The 17,167-nt window shown below is 39.1% G+C and overlaps 1 protein-coding gene across 14 annotated transcripts in view; it reads right to left on the bottom strand.

Moving 5' to 3' along the window:
- ALKBH8 (alkB homolog 8, tRNA methyltransferase) overlaps nt 1-17,167 on the bottom strand; it is a 72,892-nt gene that overhangs the window by 23,923 nt on the left and 31,802 nt on the right. For all 14 annotated transcript variants that reach the window (XM_019469282.2, XM_053900542.1, XM_019469291.2 and 11 more), the window contains one exon: nt 207-313. In XM_019469282.2, coding sequence (XP_019324827.2) covers nt 207-313 — 107 coding nt within the window. The remainder of the gene's footprint in view (nt 1-206; nt 314-17,167) is intronic.

Here is a 17,167-nt window from a genome sequence, read left to right as displayed (position 1 = left end):
TGCTAGCAACTTTCCATTAAACTTGACTTTTATCAAAATAAAAGGTTAAGATTTACCAAAAAAGGGGCATAGATATCTCTGGGGATTTAAACCTGGACACCTCAATGTACAGACATGGGGCCTGGTTCTGGCAGCTCAAGCAGGAGAGAATGAGAACTGTCACAAAGGAAGAGGTATTCTGTCATCAAGGTCACTTCAATACATACCCATGTGTCCAGAGGTATCTAGATTCTCCGGTCATCACCAGCAAACTCCGACGAGGCAACATAACGGGCACTGTGATGCCGTCTGGGTGCTTAAAGTCCATGACAACCTTGAAGGAAAGACAAAAGCATAAAGATGAATCAAAAATGTCATGTACTCCAAGGGTAAGAATGATTAATTGATTCTGGCTTTCCAGGTTAACAGGGATTCAGACACGATAATGCTTACAGAAGAGTATAGCACGGTGGTCTTCAAACTTCTGTGCACATAAAAATCAACTGGATGGCTAAAAAACACCCTTCATCCATAGGCTCAAACTTAGCAGGTCTAGGATGAGGCCCAGGAATCTGCATTTCTAACAATCACCCCAGGAAATTATGATGCAGGTGGTCTGAGGACCATACATACAGTGCAAAACACGAAGGCAGTGGTCAAATGCTAGGACTGGGGGCTGAAACATTCATATCCTGACTCTTCCATTTACTTGCTATATGACCCAGGACAAGTCAGTTAACCCCTCTGTGCCTCAGTTTCCTCAGTCCTTATAGGACTGTTACATGAATTAAATATATAATGGACATAAAAGACACTATCTGGCACATAATATAAAAATTCTATAATATAATTATACACAGGATATTAATAATTAATAACACCCCCCCCCAAACAACTATTAGATGCCTATTCTCATATAACCCATTTTGCCTTTAAAGTCATGCAACATTTTGGATACTGAAGGCTAATTTATAGGAGACAATCGAAGAACACAGGAACATTTTCAGTAACTCTTTCTAAGTTGTGCTCAAATATTATTATGAATAACAACCTATTAAGATACAACACCAGGAAACTATTTGTCCTCAGGAACCCAACTGCCAAAGAGTTCAGTCTAAACATAGCAGCAACTGACAAAGGTGACTTTAAAAGGCACACCATGGGGCTAAAAAATATTTTTAAGTGAACAATTCAATCCACTTGAAAAATAAATATGACAACGAAGTATCAGCAGGATGAACGGAACTTAGCAAAGCATCTTTGTTAAAGGTGAACTTTTAGCACAGTACTTCGCATAACAACTGTTACCGACTATTATCGGTTCAAAGTAGACAACAGACATGAAAATTCCTCGTAAACTACAAAGAATTATAAAGACCCAAGGTGCTTTTCTCCCTTTCGCATCTGTCCTGGGAAATAGGGAAAATAAAGCGAACTGACAGAATTTCATTTTCTAACAATTATCTGTTCCAAATGATCACTTTTGAAATTTCAAAAAACCATGCTCTAAAAATATTCTATTTATAAACACTGCAGATGAATTCTTAAGTTGTGGGGTGAAGTATAATGATACCTGCAACTTTCCAAAATGTATACGTAAGACGATGGACTGTTAAAAGAATGGACAGACGGACAACTATTCGATAAAGCAAAAATGTTAAAAAGTTAACTGTAGAATCTAGGTGGTACATATATAGGTATTTGCTATACAATTCATTCTATTTTCCTATATGAAAATTTTCATACTAAAAAGTTGAGGGAAAGGGAGAAAAACCCACTCTGACCCATTTTTAAACCAACACATGAAAGGGCGCCTGGGTGGCTCAGTCGGCTAAGCGTCCGACTTGGGCTCAGGTCATGATCTCCCAGTTCGTGAGTTCAAGCCCCGCGTCGGGCTCTGGGCTGACAGCTCGGAGCCTGGAGCCTGCTTCAAATTCTATGTCTCCCTCTCTCTCTGCTCCTCCCCTGCTCACGCTCCGTCTCTCTCTCCTTCAAAAATAAAAATAAAAACATTTAAAAAGAAAATTTTTTAAAAAAACCAACACATGAAGGTTTCAATCTTCTGAAGAAAAACTAAGGTCCACGTAGAGGACAGAATGACAAGCAGATTTATTAATTTTTTTTTATCAGAGAAAATCATTTGTGGCTTAAGGAAATGAAAACTGTTGACAAGAAACTATTCTGAGAGACTAGACTCCCATTTATTCCTTAGATGAATATTTATTTTTCACTGTGTGAGCTTTCAAAGGCCACAATGGTAAGCAAGAATCATGTCCTCACCTGCCCAGAGGTTACAGTTCCTGGCTAATTAACACTCAACATTTGTTACAAATCTACAGTGCCTATTTACTTGTAAAATGCAAACACATTTCCTTCCATCAACAGAGAGTAATGATCTTAAAATTGGGAAATCTCAGTTTAGACAAAAGATCAGAACTAACAAGACAAGTATGAACTTGATGCTAATTATTTGGGAAATATGTGTCCTGAATACAGAAGCCAAGTTTCAAGGAAGAAAAATACACTACCAAGTAAGTCAAATTTTACGGGAATTAGGTTAGAATATACATAATACTTACCATTATTATTGATGATAATCATTATTAGTTTGCTAGACAGGCTCACAGAACTCAGGAAAACAGTTCACTCACTGTTTACCAGTTGATTATAAAATGTTATTATAAAGGATCCAGATGAACATCCAGATGGAAGAGACATGCAGGGCCGTGTGTGTGTGGGAAGGGGCACACAGCTTCCATACCCTCTCTACTGTGCCCTTCTTCCAGCACCTCTGCATGTTCATCGGCCCGGAAGCTCTCTGACCCCCAGACTATTGGGATTTTTACGGAGGCTTCATCATGTAGGCATGATCAGTTACTAACTCTATCTCCAGCCCCTCTCGCCTCTGGAAAACAGGGAACGGGACTGAAAATTCCAAGCTTCTGACCTTGGCTTGGTCTTTCTGGTGAGCAGCCACCATCCAGGAGCCCATGAGGAGTCATCTCACTAGAACAAGACACTGCCATCCCCCAGGGAATTCCAAAGGACTTAGGAAGTCTGTGTCAGGAACCCGGGTGAGTTACCAAATATTAGAACAAAAAATGCTCCTAGCACTCTTCTTATTTAGGAAATTTAGAAGTGTTTTTGGAGTTCTGTGCCAGGAACTGGCGACACAGACTAATAAACTTGTTTTCTATTACCTCACAGGTATACAATGTGAGAGTTTGGGTTTTTTTTAATTTAAGAAAGTAATTTTTATTTATAAAATTAAAAGAAATTAAATTTTTCTTAAAACAGTCCATCATAACAGACTGTCATTATCATCATATTTATCATATCATATTTATTTATATCATATTTATTTAAACTAAACAAGGCTTTGTTAATACTAAAAAAAAAAAAAAATTTTTTTTTAAATTCACAAAGGATTCACAATCAATAACGCTCCCTGCAACTGCTGAATCATTCTGCCAATGTGACAGCTTTGCTCCACAGGAGCTTTTTCCAATTATTCTTTTTGGTTTTACCTATTTTCCTTATTTTCCGAGATGGCAGAGTCAATAAAGATCAAGGTCCCAGCAAGCTCGTGGGGCATGATGGAGAATAATGTTCAGTTCAAAGCAAGCAAACAAAAAATCCTAGACTTTCTGATCTTATAAAACCTTTATGCATTCAAAGTACAATAGAAGTGAAAACCCCAGACACAGCCATCACTCTATCCTCAAGGAAAGATGACTCATGACAGAAAAGTACATGAAATAAATAGATCTCCGTGTCGGCTAAACAGGAAAATGAAGAGGACATTGCTACTGGGAGCATTTCCAAGAAAGAAGACAAACTTAATGTGGATCCTTACTGGTTAGAAAATTGGGTTGAGATCATGAACATTCTGAAACCCTGAATGGCTTATGCACAAGAGACAATATGATGTAAAGCATGACACGTGAGTCACAGAGAACGATGAAGACTGATAGGGTGGAAGTCACTATGTCTGACTGAAGAAAATATCCCACAGCTGAGAATGTAGCAGGAGCTAGAGAAGTCCACCTGTTCCCCATTTCCTGCCAAATATAAATCTTCTGTAATTGCACTGATGTTTTCATTGGATTCAAATGAAGCAAGAGTTTGCTTATTTTAAATGGCAAACAAGGGGGCTCCTGGGAGGCTCAGCTGGTTAAGCGTCCGACTCTTGGGTTCAGCTGAGGTCACGATCTCATGTTTTGTGAGTTCAAGCCCCACATCGGGCTCTGAGATGACACCGTGAAGCCTGCTGAGGATTCTTTTTCCCTATGTGTCTGCCCACTCAATCTCACCCCCACCTCTATCTCTCTAAAAAATAAATAAATGAATATTTTTTAAAAATGGCAAACAAGTGACTCTACATGTTTCATCAGGGCCATGTCTACCACATTTGGACAAGTGGGAAAGGAGAAAAGGAAAAAGGGAGAGAGTCACGAATGCAAATATACGAGACTGAAGCTATAAAGTATTTACAAAGAAATACAGGTCATGTCAAAAATGTCTGTTTACATACTTTCCTTGGACCACAAATACAGAATCCCAGTGTATCATGAGATATATAGTCCATTGTGGGGGAGAAGAGGAACTTAGAACATTTTTAGTAAAACAAATAATAATTTTTTGTCTCTCTACAAAAAATGACGCCCCTAAATGTGTACTTTGCTAAACTGAAAAGTAGCTGGAAGAAAAGCCTGCTGATACGCCATATTATTCCAGGGCAGAGGAACTAATAGGAATTTTGTCTGGGACACTTGGAGAACACTGGCTGATGTCAATGACCTTTCAATCTCCTACCCGCGCCATATAAGTCTGCCTAGTTTTCATCCTTTAAGGCAAGTTAAAATCAAAGACCAAAACAAACCTATTTCCCTTCCTGGACTCCTATTGGCAAGATATGTTTCCAAACAACAACAAAAGCAGGAGCCTTGAAATTTGCTAAATTTCTTGAACGCTGAGAAGTCAAGATTACCAAGTCTTGTGAAACTCAAAGGAAAGAAACTGTGGCAGCCACACACCCTGAACATACTAGACCCACGGTCTCCCATTTGAAAATCGCTGAAAGAAAACAAACTCTACTCCCTTGTTGCACAGTCAGAAGCAATTTTGTAATGTCCAGGCCTCAATATTCTTGTCGTGAGGGGCAAAGTCGCGCATTGGAACATATAGATGAGATGGTACTTTGTGGCACAGCAAAGTGGTCCTTCAAGAAGTACGTGCAGGAAAGAACTACCGCTGTGGCCCAAATGCCCTCGTTCCCCACTGCCTCTGAGAGAGGATGCAAGAGGCAGAGCATCATCTGAGCTTCTGGTGTGAAAACTTTCCCCGCTGGTCAGATACCACGTGTGCATTTAGGATCCATACCTGGGAACCTGCCTACAGTAGTGGATGTGTGAAACAAGCAAAATCAGGCTAAAACTTCAGAAGAAAACACCACAAACAACTCTAGAGCGTATGTCAGCAAATTCCACCTGTCGAATACGACTCTGTCTTCCAAAACTAGGTCTCCACTGCTGAAAGCATAGAGGCTGGCATCTCTACATCTTCCCCAAATACACATGATTTTGAACCGTTTTGTCTGGCTGAGCTCAAGTAGAATATAAAACAAAAGTGGAAGCATTTTTTAGTTTAAATGGTCTAAATACATTTGCAAAAGGCACAAAAGAGAGCAAAGTAAACACTGCACAACGGAAGAATACACTTGAAAAAGAAAAGATGCTGAATTGGACACACTGTAGCCACCACTGAATATTATAAATGCTTAGCTTAAATGTCTGTAATATATTCATGCTCACGTGTTTGCACTGGGACCACTTGCTATCAGCTTTCATTTACCACACGGAGGCTTCATTCCTTTGCAGGAACTGTAAAGTGAAAATCCACATCCCCCAAAGTCGGAATCCAAAAACAAGAGACAATCACAAACCACTTCAGTAAAATTAAGTTTTGCTCTATATATGACAAAACTCCAAAGGTAATGAAACATTTTAGCTTTAAAAAACATTATTTGGGGGCACCGGGGTGGCTCAATCGGTTAAGCATCCGACTTCCGCTCAGGTCATGATCTCACGGTTCATGGGTTCAAGTCCCACGTCGGGCTCTGTGCTGACAGCTCAGAGCCTGGAGCCTGCTTTGAGTTCTCTCCCTCTCTCTGTTTCTCCCTCTCTCTGCCCCTCCCCACTCATGCTCTGCCTCTCTCTCTCAAAAATAAACATTAAAAACTTTTTAAAAAATTATTTGATATTTTATGCTTATTTACTTGTTGCATTCTGTCTAGTAGATTACACTCAACAAATATTTTTGAATGAATAAATGAATGAATAAATTCACCATCAACAATTTATTTGAAAAGAATAGGGTGATGTACCTTACATTTTTGGACAGAAAGCTTCCAAAATTCCATTTAATTCTTTTCTGAGCTTTCCTCCTTAGGCAAAATAAGTCAACAGATTCACATACACAGATAACCACAATGAGACAGCTAAAGCAAAAAAAACAATAGTAGTCACGAGTATATCTACTCCTGAGGCCCTAGCTTACTTCTCATGAAGCAAAACCCACTTATTAGAATAGCTTCCATAGGTACCATAATGAGGTACTACTTCACATCTCTTAGAGTGGCTACCATCAGAAGGAAGGGAAGGGAAAGGAAGGGAAGGGAAGGGAAGGGAAGGGAAGGGAAGGGAAGGGAAGGGAAGGGAAGGGAAGGGAAGGGGGAAAGAAGGAAGGGAAGAAAGAAAGGAAGGAAGAAAGGAAGAAAAAAATAAGGGAAGGGAAGGGAAGGGAAGAAGGAAAGAAGGAAGGTGAAGGAAGGAAGGAAGGAAGGAAGGAAGGAAGGAAGGAAGGAAGAAAAAAAATAAGGGGAGGGGAGAGGAGGGAAAGAAGGAAGGGGAAGAAAGGAAGGAAGAAAGAAAGGAAAAAAAATTAGGGAAGGGAAGGGGAAGGGAGGAAGGAAGGAAAGAAGCAAGGAAGGAAAGCCAAACAAGTATTAAAGAGTTAAAGACGTGGAGAAAAGAGAACCCTTGTGCACTGCTGCTGGGAATGCAAACTGGTGCAGCCACTGTGAAAAACAGTGTGGAGGTTCCTCAAAAAGTTAAAACTAGAATTGCTCTCTGATCCAGCAATTCCACTTCTGGGTATTTACCCAAAAGAAATGAAAGCACTAATTCAAAAAGATATCTGCACCCCCATGTCCACAGCAGTATTATATACAACAGTCAAGACATGGAAACAATCTAAGTGTCCATCAAAAGATGAATGGATAAAGAAGGTGTGATATTTATACACAATGGAATATTATTCAGCCATTAAAAAGAAAGAAATCCTGCCATGTGTGACAACATGAATGGACTCGGACCAGGAGGGCATTATGCTGAGTAAAATAAGTCAGACAAAGACATGCCATATGAGCTCACTTAATATGTAGAATATAAAAAAATTAAAACACCAAACTCACAGATAGAGAACAGATTGGTGGTTGCCAAAGGCAGGGAGTGCAGAGTGGGTGAAATGGGTAAACAAACTTCCAGTTATAGAACTAGTAAATCGTGGGGAGATAAGGTACAGTATGATGACTAATAGTAACACGGTGGTGTATATTTGAAAGTTGCTGAGAGATTTTAAAAGCTCTCATCACAAGGGGAAAACATTGTAATCATATGCAGGGATAGATGCTCACTAGAGTTACTGGGACTTACTAGATTTACTGTGCTGATCATTCCGCAATATACACATATGCCAAGTCATTATGTTGTGCTCCCAAAACTAATACAATGTTATATGTCAATTACATCTCAATTACAAAACAAAAAACTCCAAAACTATGAACTATACACTAAAACAACAACAACTCACTGCTGGTGCGACGATTATGGTACATCAGTGTCGGCAGTAGGGGTGGCAGCAACAGTAGCTGCCGTTATTGTTGAATTCTTCTCAATTCTGTACAATTAAAATTCAAAATTATATGCCAACTTCAATCTGTGACAGAGAGCACAGAAAGGAGGTGACTTCTCCATGGTCCATTAAGAGTTACCAGTAGGGATGAGCTACAACCCAACTCTCCTGACTTGTCCAACGATGAACCCAATCGCTGTGTGAAAACGTAAGGATCTAGACACAAGACACACAGACTTTAACTTTTTCAGTTTCTAGCACTGCACTGGAACATTTGATTGAATGATGATTACAACTGCCATCGGGTGCCTATATTACCTCATTTCTATTTATTCTGTGAAAGATTAATATGAAATCCTACTGCCTTTGAAGTTGATATTGTACAGATTTAGCATTTTAACATTTTCTAACTCAACGACTCAGAATTCTAGCTAAATATCATAATTGTCTGTAAGCCTTCTATAAATATAGAGAACTGGCCTTCATCTCAGACATTCTGAATCAGAATAAACCACAGTACCTGCTCGGGAAAAAGATAGTCTAGAGAAACATCTCTAGATATCTCTAAAGAACAGAAATGAACCACAGAGACCTCAAATATATAAATATCAGAAACAGGCTATAAAACAAAAATTCTTACCAAGTTTACAGATATAAATGCTAAACCTGAAAATTTCAGCAGAGAACTGGAAATTATTTTTTTTAAAGACACTGTAAATTTGAAGAAAAACAAAGTAGATACTCTGAAACTGACAAATACCATGACTGAAACTAGGCCACTGATGAATGAGTTTAACAGCAATCAGACATGGTTGAAAAAAAGAATTAGTGACAGAAGAAAACTGTCTCTAACAAAATACACTAAACATAGAAGAGAGGGCAAGCAAAATAAAGTCTATAGAAAACAGGCAGATGGACAGAGAACAGAACAGAGGCAAAAATCTATAGGGATAATGGCTCAGAGTTTTCCAAAATTGATGGGGAGTAAAAAATCCACAGGTTCAAGAAACCCAGTAAGTCCCAAGAACAAATAAACCCATAAAAATAAACAGAATAATCAGGCACATCAAAATAAAAGTACAGGAAACACAAGAAAAAGAAGAAAATCTGAAAAGAAGCCAGAGAAATAAACAAAGGTCATGGGAGTGATAATGTGAGCCACAAGGAAGTCAATGAAGTCTTGCACGCACTATAGGAACTGCCAACCTCAAATTCTATACCCAGTGAAAATAGCCTGAAGGATGAAGGTGAGGTGAAGACACCTGCAGACAGAATAACAGGGGCAGCCAGCAGTGCACCTGGACTCAAGCAAATTTAAAGGTTGTACATTGTGGAAAAGGAAAATGATCCCAGATGGGAGGTCTGAGATCAAGGAATGAAGAGAAAAGAAAATGGTAAGTATGTCTAAATGATCACTAATGGTATAAATCAGGGAAGTAGCTTAAAAAAATGAAGAGAATTCAACTGCACAGTAATAACAGTATGTAAATTATAAGGGAGTCTCAGAGTTAAAGTGTTCTGAAGTTCTTATACTATTCAGCAAAAAAGTAAAGATTCCAATTAAGCTTCAACTCTGAATGAATCTCAAATAATTGTGATGAGTAAAAGAAACCATACAGGAAAGAGTATATACTGCATGACTGCTGTATAAAAACTCTGGAAAATACTATGTAATCTAAGATATTAAGGAACAGGAGGACACAAGGAAACTCTTGGGGATGATGGATATGTTCATTATCTTGAGAGTGGTGAAGCTTTCATGAGTGTTTATTTTAATATGTGCAGCTATTGACAATTACACCTAGGAGCTGTTCTTGGAAGAAAATATTGTGGGGTGCAGTGAAAATAGTACTTGAAAGCAAAATTCACAATTTTAAAAATGTACGTCAAGAACGTTTCCCAGGTTCTACACTGATCGACTGGAGGAAATTAAACAGAGCAGGGAACTGAGGAAGAGACAAAGTCTGTTTTGTTTTGTACGGGAGAATAGCAGTGGGTGGTAAATGGCTAAAGACAAAGATAACAAGTTCATATGTAGAAAAAAGAAAACATCTTTTAGAGAGCTGGATATTCACATCGAAAATCTGAGGTGGGGACGGGGTAGTCAAGGCTGGAAATGTTTTTCTATCTCCCAAATTGCTTGTGAAAATGCTGTTCATGTCAATAAAAGCTCTTTTAAGGAAGGAGCCAAGATGGCGTAACAGCATGGAAGCTTTTAGTGTGTCTTGTGTCCATGAAATACAGCCAGACCAACACTAAACCATCCTATACCCGAGAAAACTGATTGGAGAAATAACACAACAATGCACACAACCTGAACCACAGAATTCAGCAGGTACATGGCACGGAGAGCTAAACGTGGGGAGTGAGAAGCCGCAAAATGTAGGGAACTGCTTTTGTGGGCAGAGAGAGGACAGAGACTGGGGACGGGGTAGAATACGGGAAAAGCACCCCTCCCCAAAAGCAGTTGGAGAGAAAGTAGAAAACTGGAAACAGCCACAGGGACTAAACTAAAAAGGGAGAAAGGAGAAAGGAGAGGGTTTAAATTCCATTAAGACTGTAAACAAGGGGAGCGCAAAGGCTGCAACTCCACAGCTCAATACCTGGCGGTGCTCTGGTGGGAAGGGTAAATCCCCAGGAACAGAGTGGGGTCTGGGAGGTTCTCAGGCCACACAGGGAAAAGCAGTTCCACTGCTGGAAGGACATTTGGTAGAGACTGCTGAAGCCACCTGGTCCCAGCAGACCCCGGAAGGTGGCCACATTTGCTGGTGCTGGGACAAGGTCGTTAAGGGTATAGCCTGGTGCCAGATTTCGGTTGCAATTTTCCATAATCCCTGAGACGCTGCTGCTACGCTATATCTCACAAACTTTTTCTGGGGCGGGCTGGCATCTGGCTGCAGTCTCGGGGCACCGGCAACAACAAGGTCCAGCGGGCGAACCTGGGTACAGCCTATATTTGGCCATTGCTTGGTGAAACCCTCCTGCAGAGGGGAGGAATGGGTCAAAGCCACAGACCGTGGACATAAGGGGCCGTGGAAAACAGCCGCATCTGAGACAAGGCTTGGGAGAGAGGTACTGCCTGGGGTCTGGCCACAGAGAGTAAAGAAGCGGGGAGTGGACGAGAGCTGAAGGCAGACGATGGTGCGCAATTGCCTATCCAAGAGAACACACTGGGTAGCTGGGTGGCGCCATTTTCACCGCTCCCGAGCATGTGAATACGCACCTATGAGCGCCGCAACAATCCACCCCAGTGGGCTAGCAGCGCCATCTAGTGGAGAGCAGAGCTGTTATACCGAGTCCCACCCAACTGGGACAGCTTCGCTCTTCAAGAACACAAACCTCACTGCCGGCTTAATTTATGGACTATAAAGAGCTACACAGACTGACTTCTAGGGGAAAATGAAGCAATTTCAGTCCTACTTCAATCTGTTAGCAGGTTCATCTATTCAATTTTCTTTCTTTTTCCTTTTTCTCTTTTACAAACCTTTTCTTTTTCTTGAATACAGAAAGAGAAAATATTCATTTTTATTTTCAATTTTCATTAAAAATGTCTTTAATTTTTATTACTATATTTTTTCTTTTGTGTAAATTTTTTCAAAATCTACTTTACTTCCATCATTTTATTTTAGTCTACTTCAGTGTATTCACCTTTTCAAATTTTCAAACAATTTCCTTTTTTTCCTTTCTTTTTCTTTATTGTTTCTTTTTTTTCTTGAATGAAGAGAAAAACTTCATTTTTACTTTCAATTTCTATTAAAGATATTCTTATTTAATTTTCATTACTATATTTTTTGCTTTTATGTAAATTTTTTCAAATTCTACTTTACTTCCATCATTTTATTTTAGTCTACTACACCGTATTCACTTTTTCAAATTTTCAAACAATTTTTTTTCTTTTTCTTTTCTTTTTTTATCTTTTTTCTCTTTTTTGTTTCTTTTCTTTTTTCTTAAATGCAGAAAACAAAAAAATTCATATTTATTTTTAATTTTTATTAAAAATATTTTTCTTTAATTTTTTTCTACTATATTCTTTACTTTTGTGTATGTTTTTTCAAATTCTATTTTACCCCCATCATCTTGTTTTAGTCTACTTCAGTGTATTCATCTTTTCAAATTCTCAAACGATATCCCTTTTTTTTCTCTCCCACCCCCCTTTTTTTCTCTAATCTGTCAAACCACTTTCAACACCCAGACCAAAACACACCTAGGATCTAGCATCAACTATTCGATTTTTGTGTATGTGTGAGTTTTTAATTTTTAATATAAATATTTTTTTAATTTTAATTTGTTAATTTCAATTTTTTCTCGCTCATTAATTCCTTTTCTCCATTCAAAATGACAAAACGAAAGAATTCACCCCAAAAGAAAGAGCACAAAGAAACGACAGCCAAGGATTTAACCAACACAGATATAAGCAAGATGTCTGAACCAGAAATTAGAATCACGATAATAAGAATAATAGCTGGAGTCAAAAATAGATTAGAATCCCTCTCTGCAGAGATAAAAGAAGAAAAAATAGCCAGAATGAAGTTAAAAATGCTATAACTGAGCTGCAATCACGGATGGATGCAGCGGCAGCATGGATGGACAAGGCAGAACAGAGAATCAGTGATATAGAGGACAAAATTTATAGAGAATAACGAAGCAGGAAAAAAGAGGGAGATTAAGGCAAAAGAGCACGATTTAAGAATTAGAGAAATCAGTGACTCCTTAAAAAGGAACATCAGAATCATAGGGGTCCCAGAAGAGGAAGAGAGAGAAATAGGGGTCGAAGGGTTATGTGAGCAAATCATAGCGGAAAACTTTCCTAACCTGGGGAAAGACACAGACATCAAAATCCAGGACTCCCATTAGATTCAACAAAAACTGACCATCCACAAGGCAGATCATAGTCAAACTCACAAAATACTCAGGCAAGGAGAGAATCCTGAAGGCAGCCAAGGGAAAAATGTCCCTAACATACAAGAGAAGACAGATCAGGTTTGCAGCAGACCTATCCACAGAAACTTGGCAGGCCAGAAGGGAGTGGAGGGATATATTCAGTGTGCTGAATCAGAAAAATAAGCAGCCAAGAATTCTTTATCCAGCAAGGCTCTCATTTAAAACAGAAGGAGAGATAAAAAGTTTCCCAGACAAACAAAAATTAAAGGAGTTTGTGACCACTAAACCAGCCCTGCAAGAAATTTTAAGGGGGACTCTCTGAGAGAGAAAAGATGAAAATATATATATATATAAATAAATAAATACCAAAAGCAACAAAAGATTAGAAAGGACCAGGGAACACCACCAGAAACTCCAACTCTACAAGCATCATAATGGCAACAAATTCATATCTTTCAGTATTCACTCTAAACGTCAATGGACTCAATGCTCCAATCAAAAGACACAGGGTAACAGAATGGTTAAAAGAACAAGATCCATCTATATGCTGTTTACAAGAGACCCACTTTAGACCTGAAGACACCTTCAGATTGAAAAGGGATGGAAAACCACCTATCATGCTAATGGCCAACAAAAGAAAGCTGGAGTAGCCATACTTGTATCAGACAAGCTAGACTTTAAAATAAAGACTGTATCAAGGGATGCAGAAGGGCATTATATCATAATCAAGGGATCTATAGACCAAGAAGACCTGACAATTGTAAACATTTATGTGCCAAATGTGAGAGCACCCAAATATATAAATCAATGAATCACAAACATCAAGGAACTCATCGATAGTAATACCATCACAGTAGGAGACTTCAACACCCCACTCACTGCAATGGACAGATCATCTAATCAAAAAACCAACAAGGAAACAATGGCTTTGAATGACACACTGGACCAGATGGACTTAACAGATATATTCAGAACATTTCATCCTAAAGCAGCAGAATATACATTCTTCTCCAGTGCACATGAAACATTCTCCAGAATAGGCCATGTACTGGGACACAAATCAGCCCTAAGTAAGTACAAAAAGATCAAGATCATACCGTGCATATTTTCAGACCACAACACTATGAAACAAGAAATCAACCACAAGAAAAAATTTGGAAAGGTAACAAATACTTGGAGACGGAAGAACATCCTACTAAAGAATGAATGGACTAACCAAGCAGTTAAAGAGGAAAGTAAAAAGTATATGGAAGTCAATGAAAATGATAACACCACAACCCAAAACCTCTGGGACTCAACAAAGGCAGTCATAAGAGGAAAGTATATAGCAATCCAGGCCTTCCTAAAGAAGGAAGAAAGATCTCAGATATACAACCTAATCTTACGCCTTAAGGAACTGGAAAAAGAACAGCAAATAAAACCCAAAACAGGCAGAATACAGGAAATAATAAAGATTAGAGCAGAAATTAATGCTATCGAAACCAAAAAGACAGTAGAACATATCAATGAAATGAGAACTGGTTCTTTGAAAGAATTAACAAAACTGATAAACCACTAGCCAGTTTGATCAAGAAGAAAAAGGAAAGGACCCAAATAAATAAAATCAAGAATGAAAGAGGAGAGATCACAACCAAAAAAACAGAAATAAAAACAATAATCAGAGAATATCACTGGGGCACCTGGGTGGCTCGGTCGGTTAAGTGTCCGACTGCCGTTCAGGTCATGATCTCGCTGTTTGTGGGTTCAAGTCCCACATCAGGCTCTGTGCTGACAGCACAGAGCCTGGAGCCTGCTTCGGATTCTGTGTCTCCCTCTCTCTCTGCCCCTCCCCCGCTCATGCTGTGTGTCTCTCTCTGTGTCAAAAATAAATGAACATTAAAAAAAAATTTGTTTAAAGAATATTATGAGCAATTGTATGCCAATAAAATGGGTAATCTGAAAGAAATGGACAAATTCCTAGAAACATATAAACTACCAAAACTGAAGCAGGAAGAAAAAGAAAACTTGAACAGACCCATAACCAGTAAGGAAATCGAATTAATAATCAAAAATCTGCCAAAAAACAAGAGTCCAGGGCTAGATGGCTTTCCAGGGGAATTCTACCAAACATTTAAGGAAGAGTTAACACCTATTCTCTTGAAGCTGTTCCAAAAAATAGAAATGGAAGGAAAACTTCCAAACTCTTTCTATGAAGCCAGCCTTACCTTGATTCCAAAACCAGACAGATACCCACTAAAAAGGAGAACTATAGACAAATTTCCCTGATGAACATGGATGCAAAAATCCTCAACAAGGTATTAGTCAACGGGATCCAACAATACATTAAAAAAAATATTCACCACGACCAAGTGGGATTTATACCTGGGATGCAGGGCTGGTTCAATATCTGCAAAACAATTAACATGATGCATCACATCAATAAAAGAAAGGACAAGAACCATATGATCCTCTCAATAGATGCACAGGAAGCATTTGACAAAATACAGTATCCTTTCTTGATAAAAACCCTCAAGAGGGGTGCCTGGGTGGCTCAGTCGGTTAAGCGTCCGACTTCAGCTCAGGTCATGATCTCACAGTTTGTGAGTTCAAGCCCCGCGTCGGGCTCTGTGCTGACAGCTCGAAGCCTGGAGCCTGCTTCGGATTCTGTGTCTCCCTCTCTCTGCCCCTCCCCTGCTCATGCTCTGTCTCTCTCTGTCTCAAAATAAATAAAAAGCATTAAAAAAAAATGTTTTTTAAATAAATAAATAAAAATAAAAACCCTCAAGAAAGTAGGGATAGGAGCATACCTCAAGATCATAAAAGCCATATATGAACGACCCAACGCTAATATCATCCTCAATGGGGAAAAACTGAGAGCTTTCCCCCTAAGGTCAGGAACAAGACAGGGATGTCCACTCTCGCCACTGTTATTCAACATAGTATTGGAAGTCTTAGCCTCTGCAATCTGACAACACAAAGAAATAAAAGGCATCCAAATCGGCCAGGAGGAGGTCAAACTTTCACTCTTTGCAGATGACATGATACTCTACATGAAAAACCCAAAAGATTCCACCGAAAAACTGCTAAAATTGATTCATGAATTCAGCAAAGTTGCAGGGTATAAAATCAATGCACAGAAATCGGCTGCATTCCTATACACAAACAATGAAGCCACAGAAAGAGAAATCAAGGAATCGATTCCACTTACAGTTGCACAAAAAACCCATAAAATACCTAGGAATAAATCTAACCAGAGAGGTGAAAAATCTATACACTGAAAACTATAGAAAGCTTATGAAAGAAATTGAAAAGGACACCAAAAAATGGAAAAAGATTCCATGCTCCTGGATAGGAAGAACAAATATTGTTAAAATGGCGATACTACCCAAAGCAATCTACACATTTAATGCAATCCCTATCAAAATAACACCAGCATTCTTCACAGAGCTAGAACAAACAATCCTAAAATTTGTATGGAACCAGAAAAGACCCCAAAGAGCCAAAGCGATCTTGAAAAAGAAAACCAAAGCAGGAAGCATCACAATCTCAGACTTCAAGCTATACTACAAAGCCGTAATCATCAAGACAGTATGGTACTGGCACAAGAACAGACACTCAGATCAACGGAACAGAATAGAGAGCCCAGAAATGGACCCACAACTGTATGGCCAACTAATCTTTGACAAAGCAGGAAAGAATATTCAATGGAATAAAGACAGTCTCTTCAGCAAGTGGTGCTGGGAAAACTGGACAGCGACATGCAGAAGAATGAACCTGGACCACTTTCTTATACCATACACAAAAATAAACTCAAAATGGATGAAAGACCTAAATGTAAGACAGAAAGCCATCGGGCGCGCCTGGGTGGCTCAGTCAGTTGAGCCTCTGACTTCAGCTCAGGTCATGATCTCGCTGTCCGTGAGTTCGAGCCCTGCGTCGGGCTCTGTGCTGACAGCTCGTTGCCTGGAACCTGTTTCAGATTCTGTGTCTCCCTCTCTCTCTGCCCCTCCCCCACTCATGCTCTGTCTCTCTCTGTCAATAATAAATAAACATTAAATATTAAAAAAAAAAAAAAAAGACGGAAAGCCATCAAAATCCTAGAGGAAAAAGCAGGAAGAAACCTCTTAGATCTTGCCCGCAGCAACTTCTTACTCAACACATCTCTGGAGGCAAGGGAAACAAAAGCAAAAATGAACTACTGGGACCTCATCAAAATAAAAAGCTTCTGCACAGCGAAGGAAACAATCAGAAAGACTAAAAGGCAACCGACAGAATGGGAGAAGATATTTGCAAATGACATATCAGATAAAGGGTTAGTATCCAAAATCTATAAAGAACTTATCAAACTCAACACCCAAAAAACAAATAATCCCGTGAAGAAATGGGCAAAAGACATGAATAGACGCTTCTCCAA

Source organism: Panthera pardus, unplaced genomic scaffold, assembly GCF_024362965.1.
Source record: "Panthera pardus isolate Hobbes unplaced genomic scaffold, ASM2436296v1 HiC_scaffold_12, whole genome shotgun sequence".
Lineage (NCBI taxonomy): Eukaryota > Metazoa > Chordata > Mammalia > Carnivora > Felidae > Panthera > Panthera pardus.
Note: the sequence above shows the minus strand (reverse complement) of the source record. Positions and strands in the feature narration are given on the sequence as shown.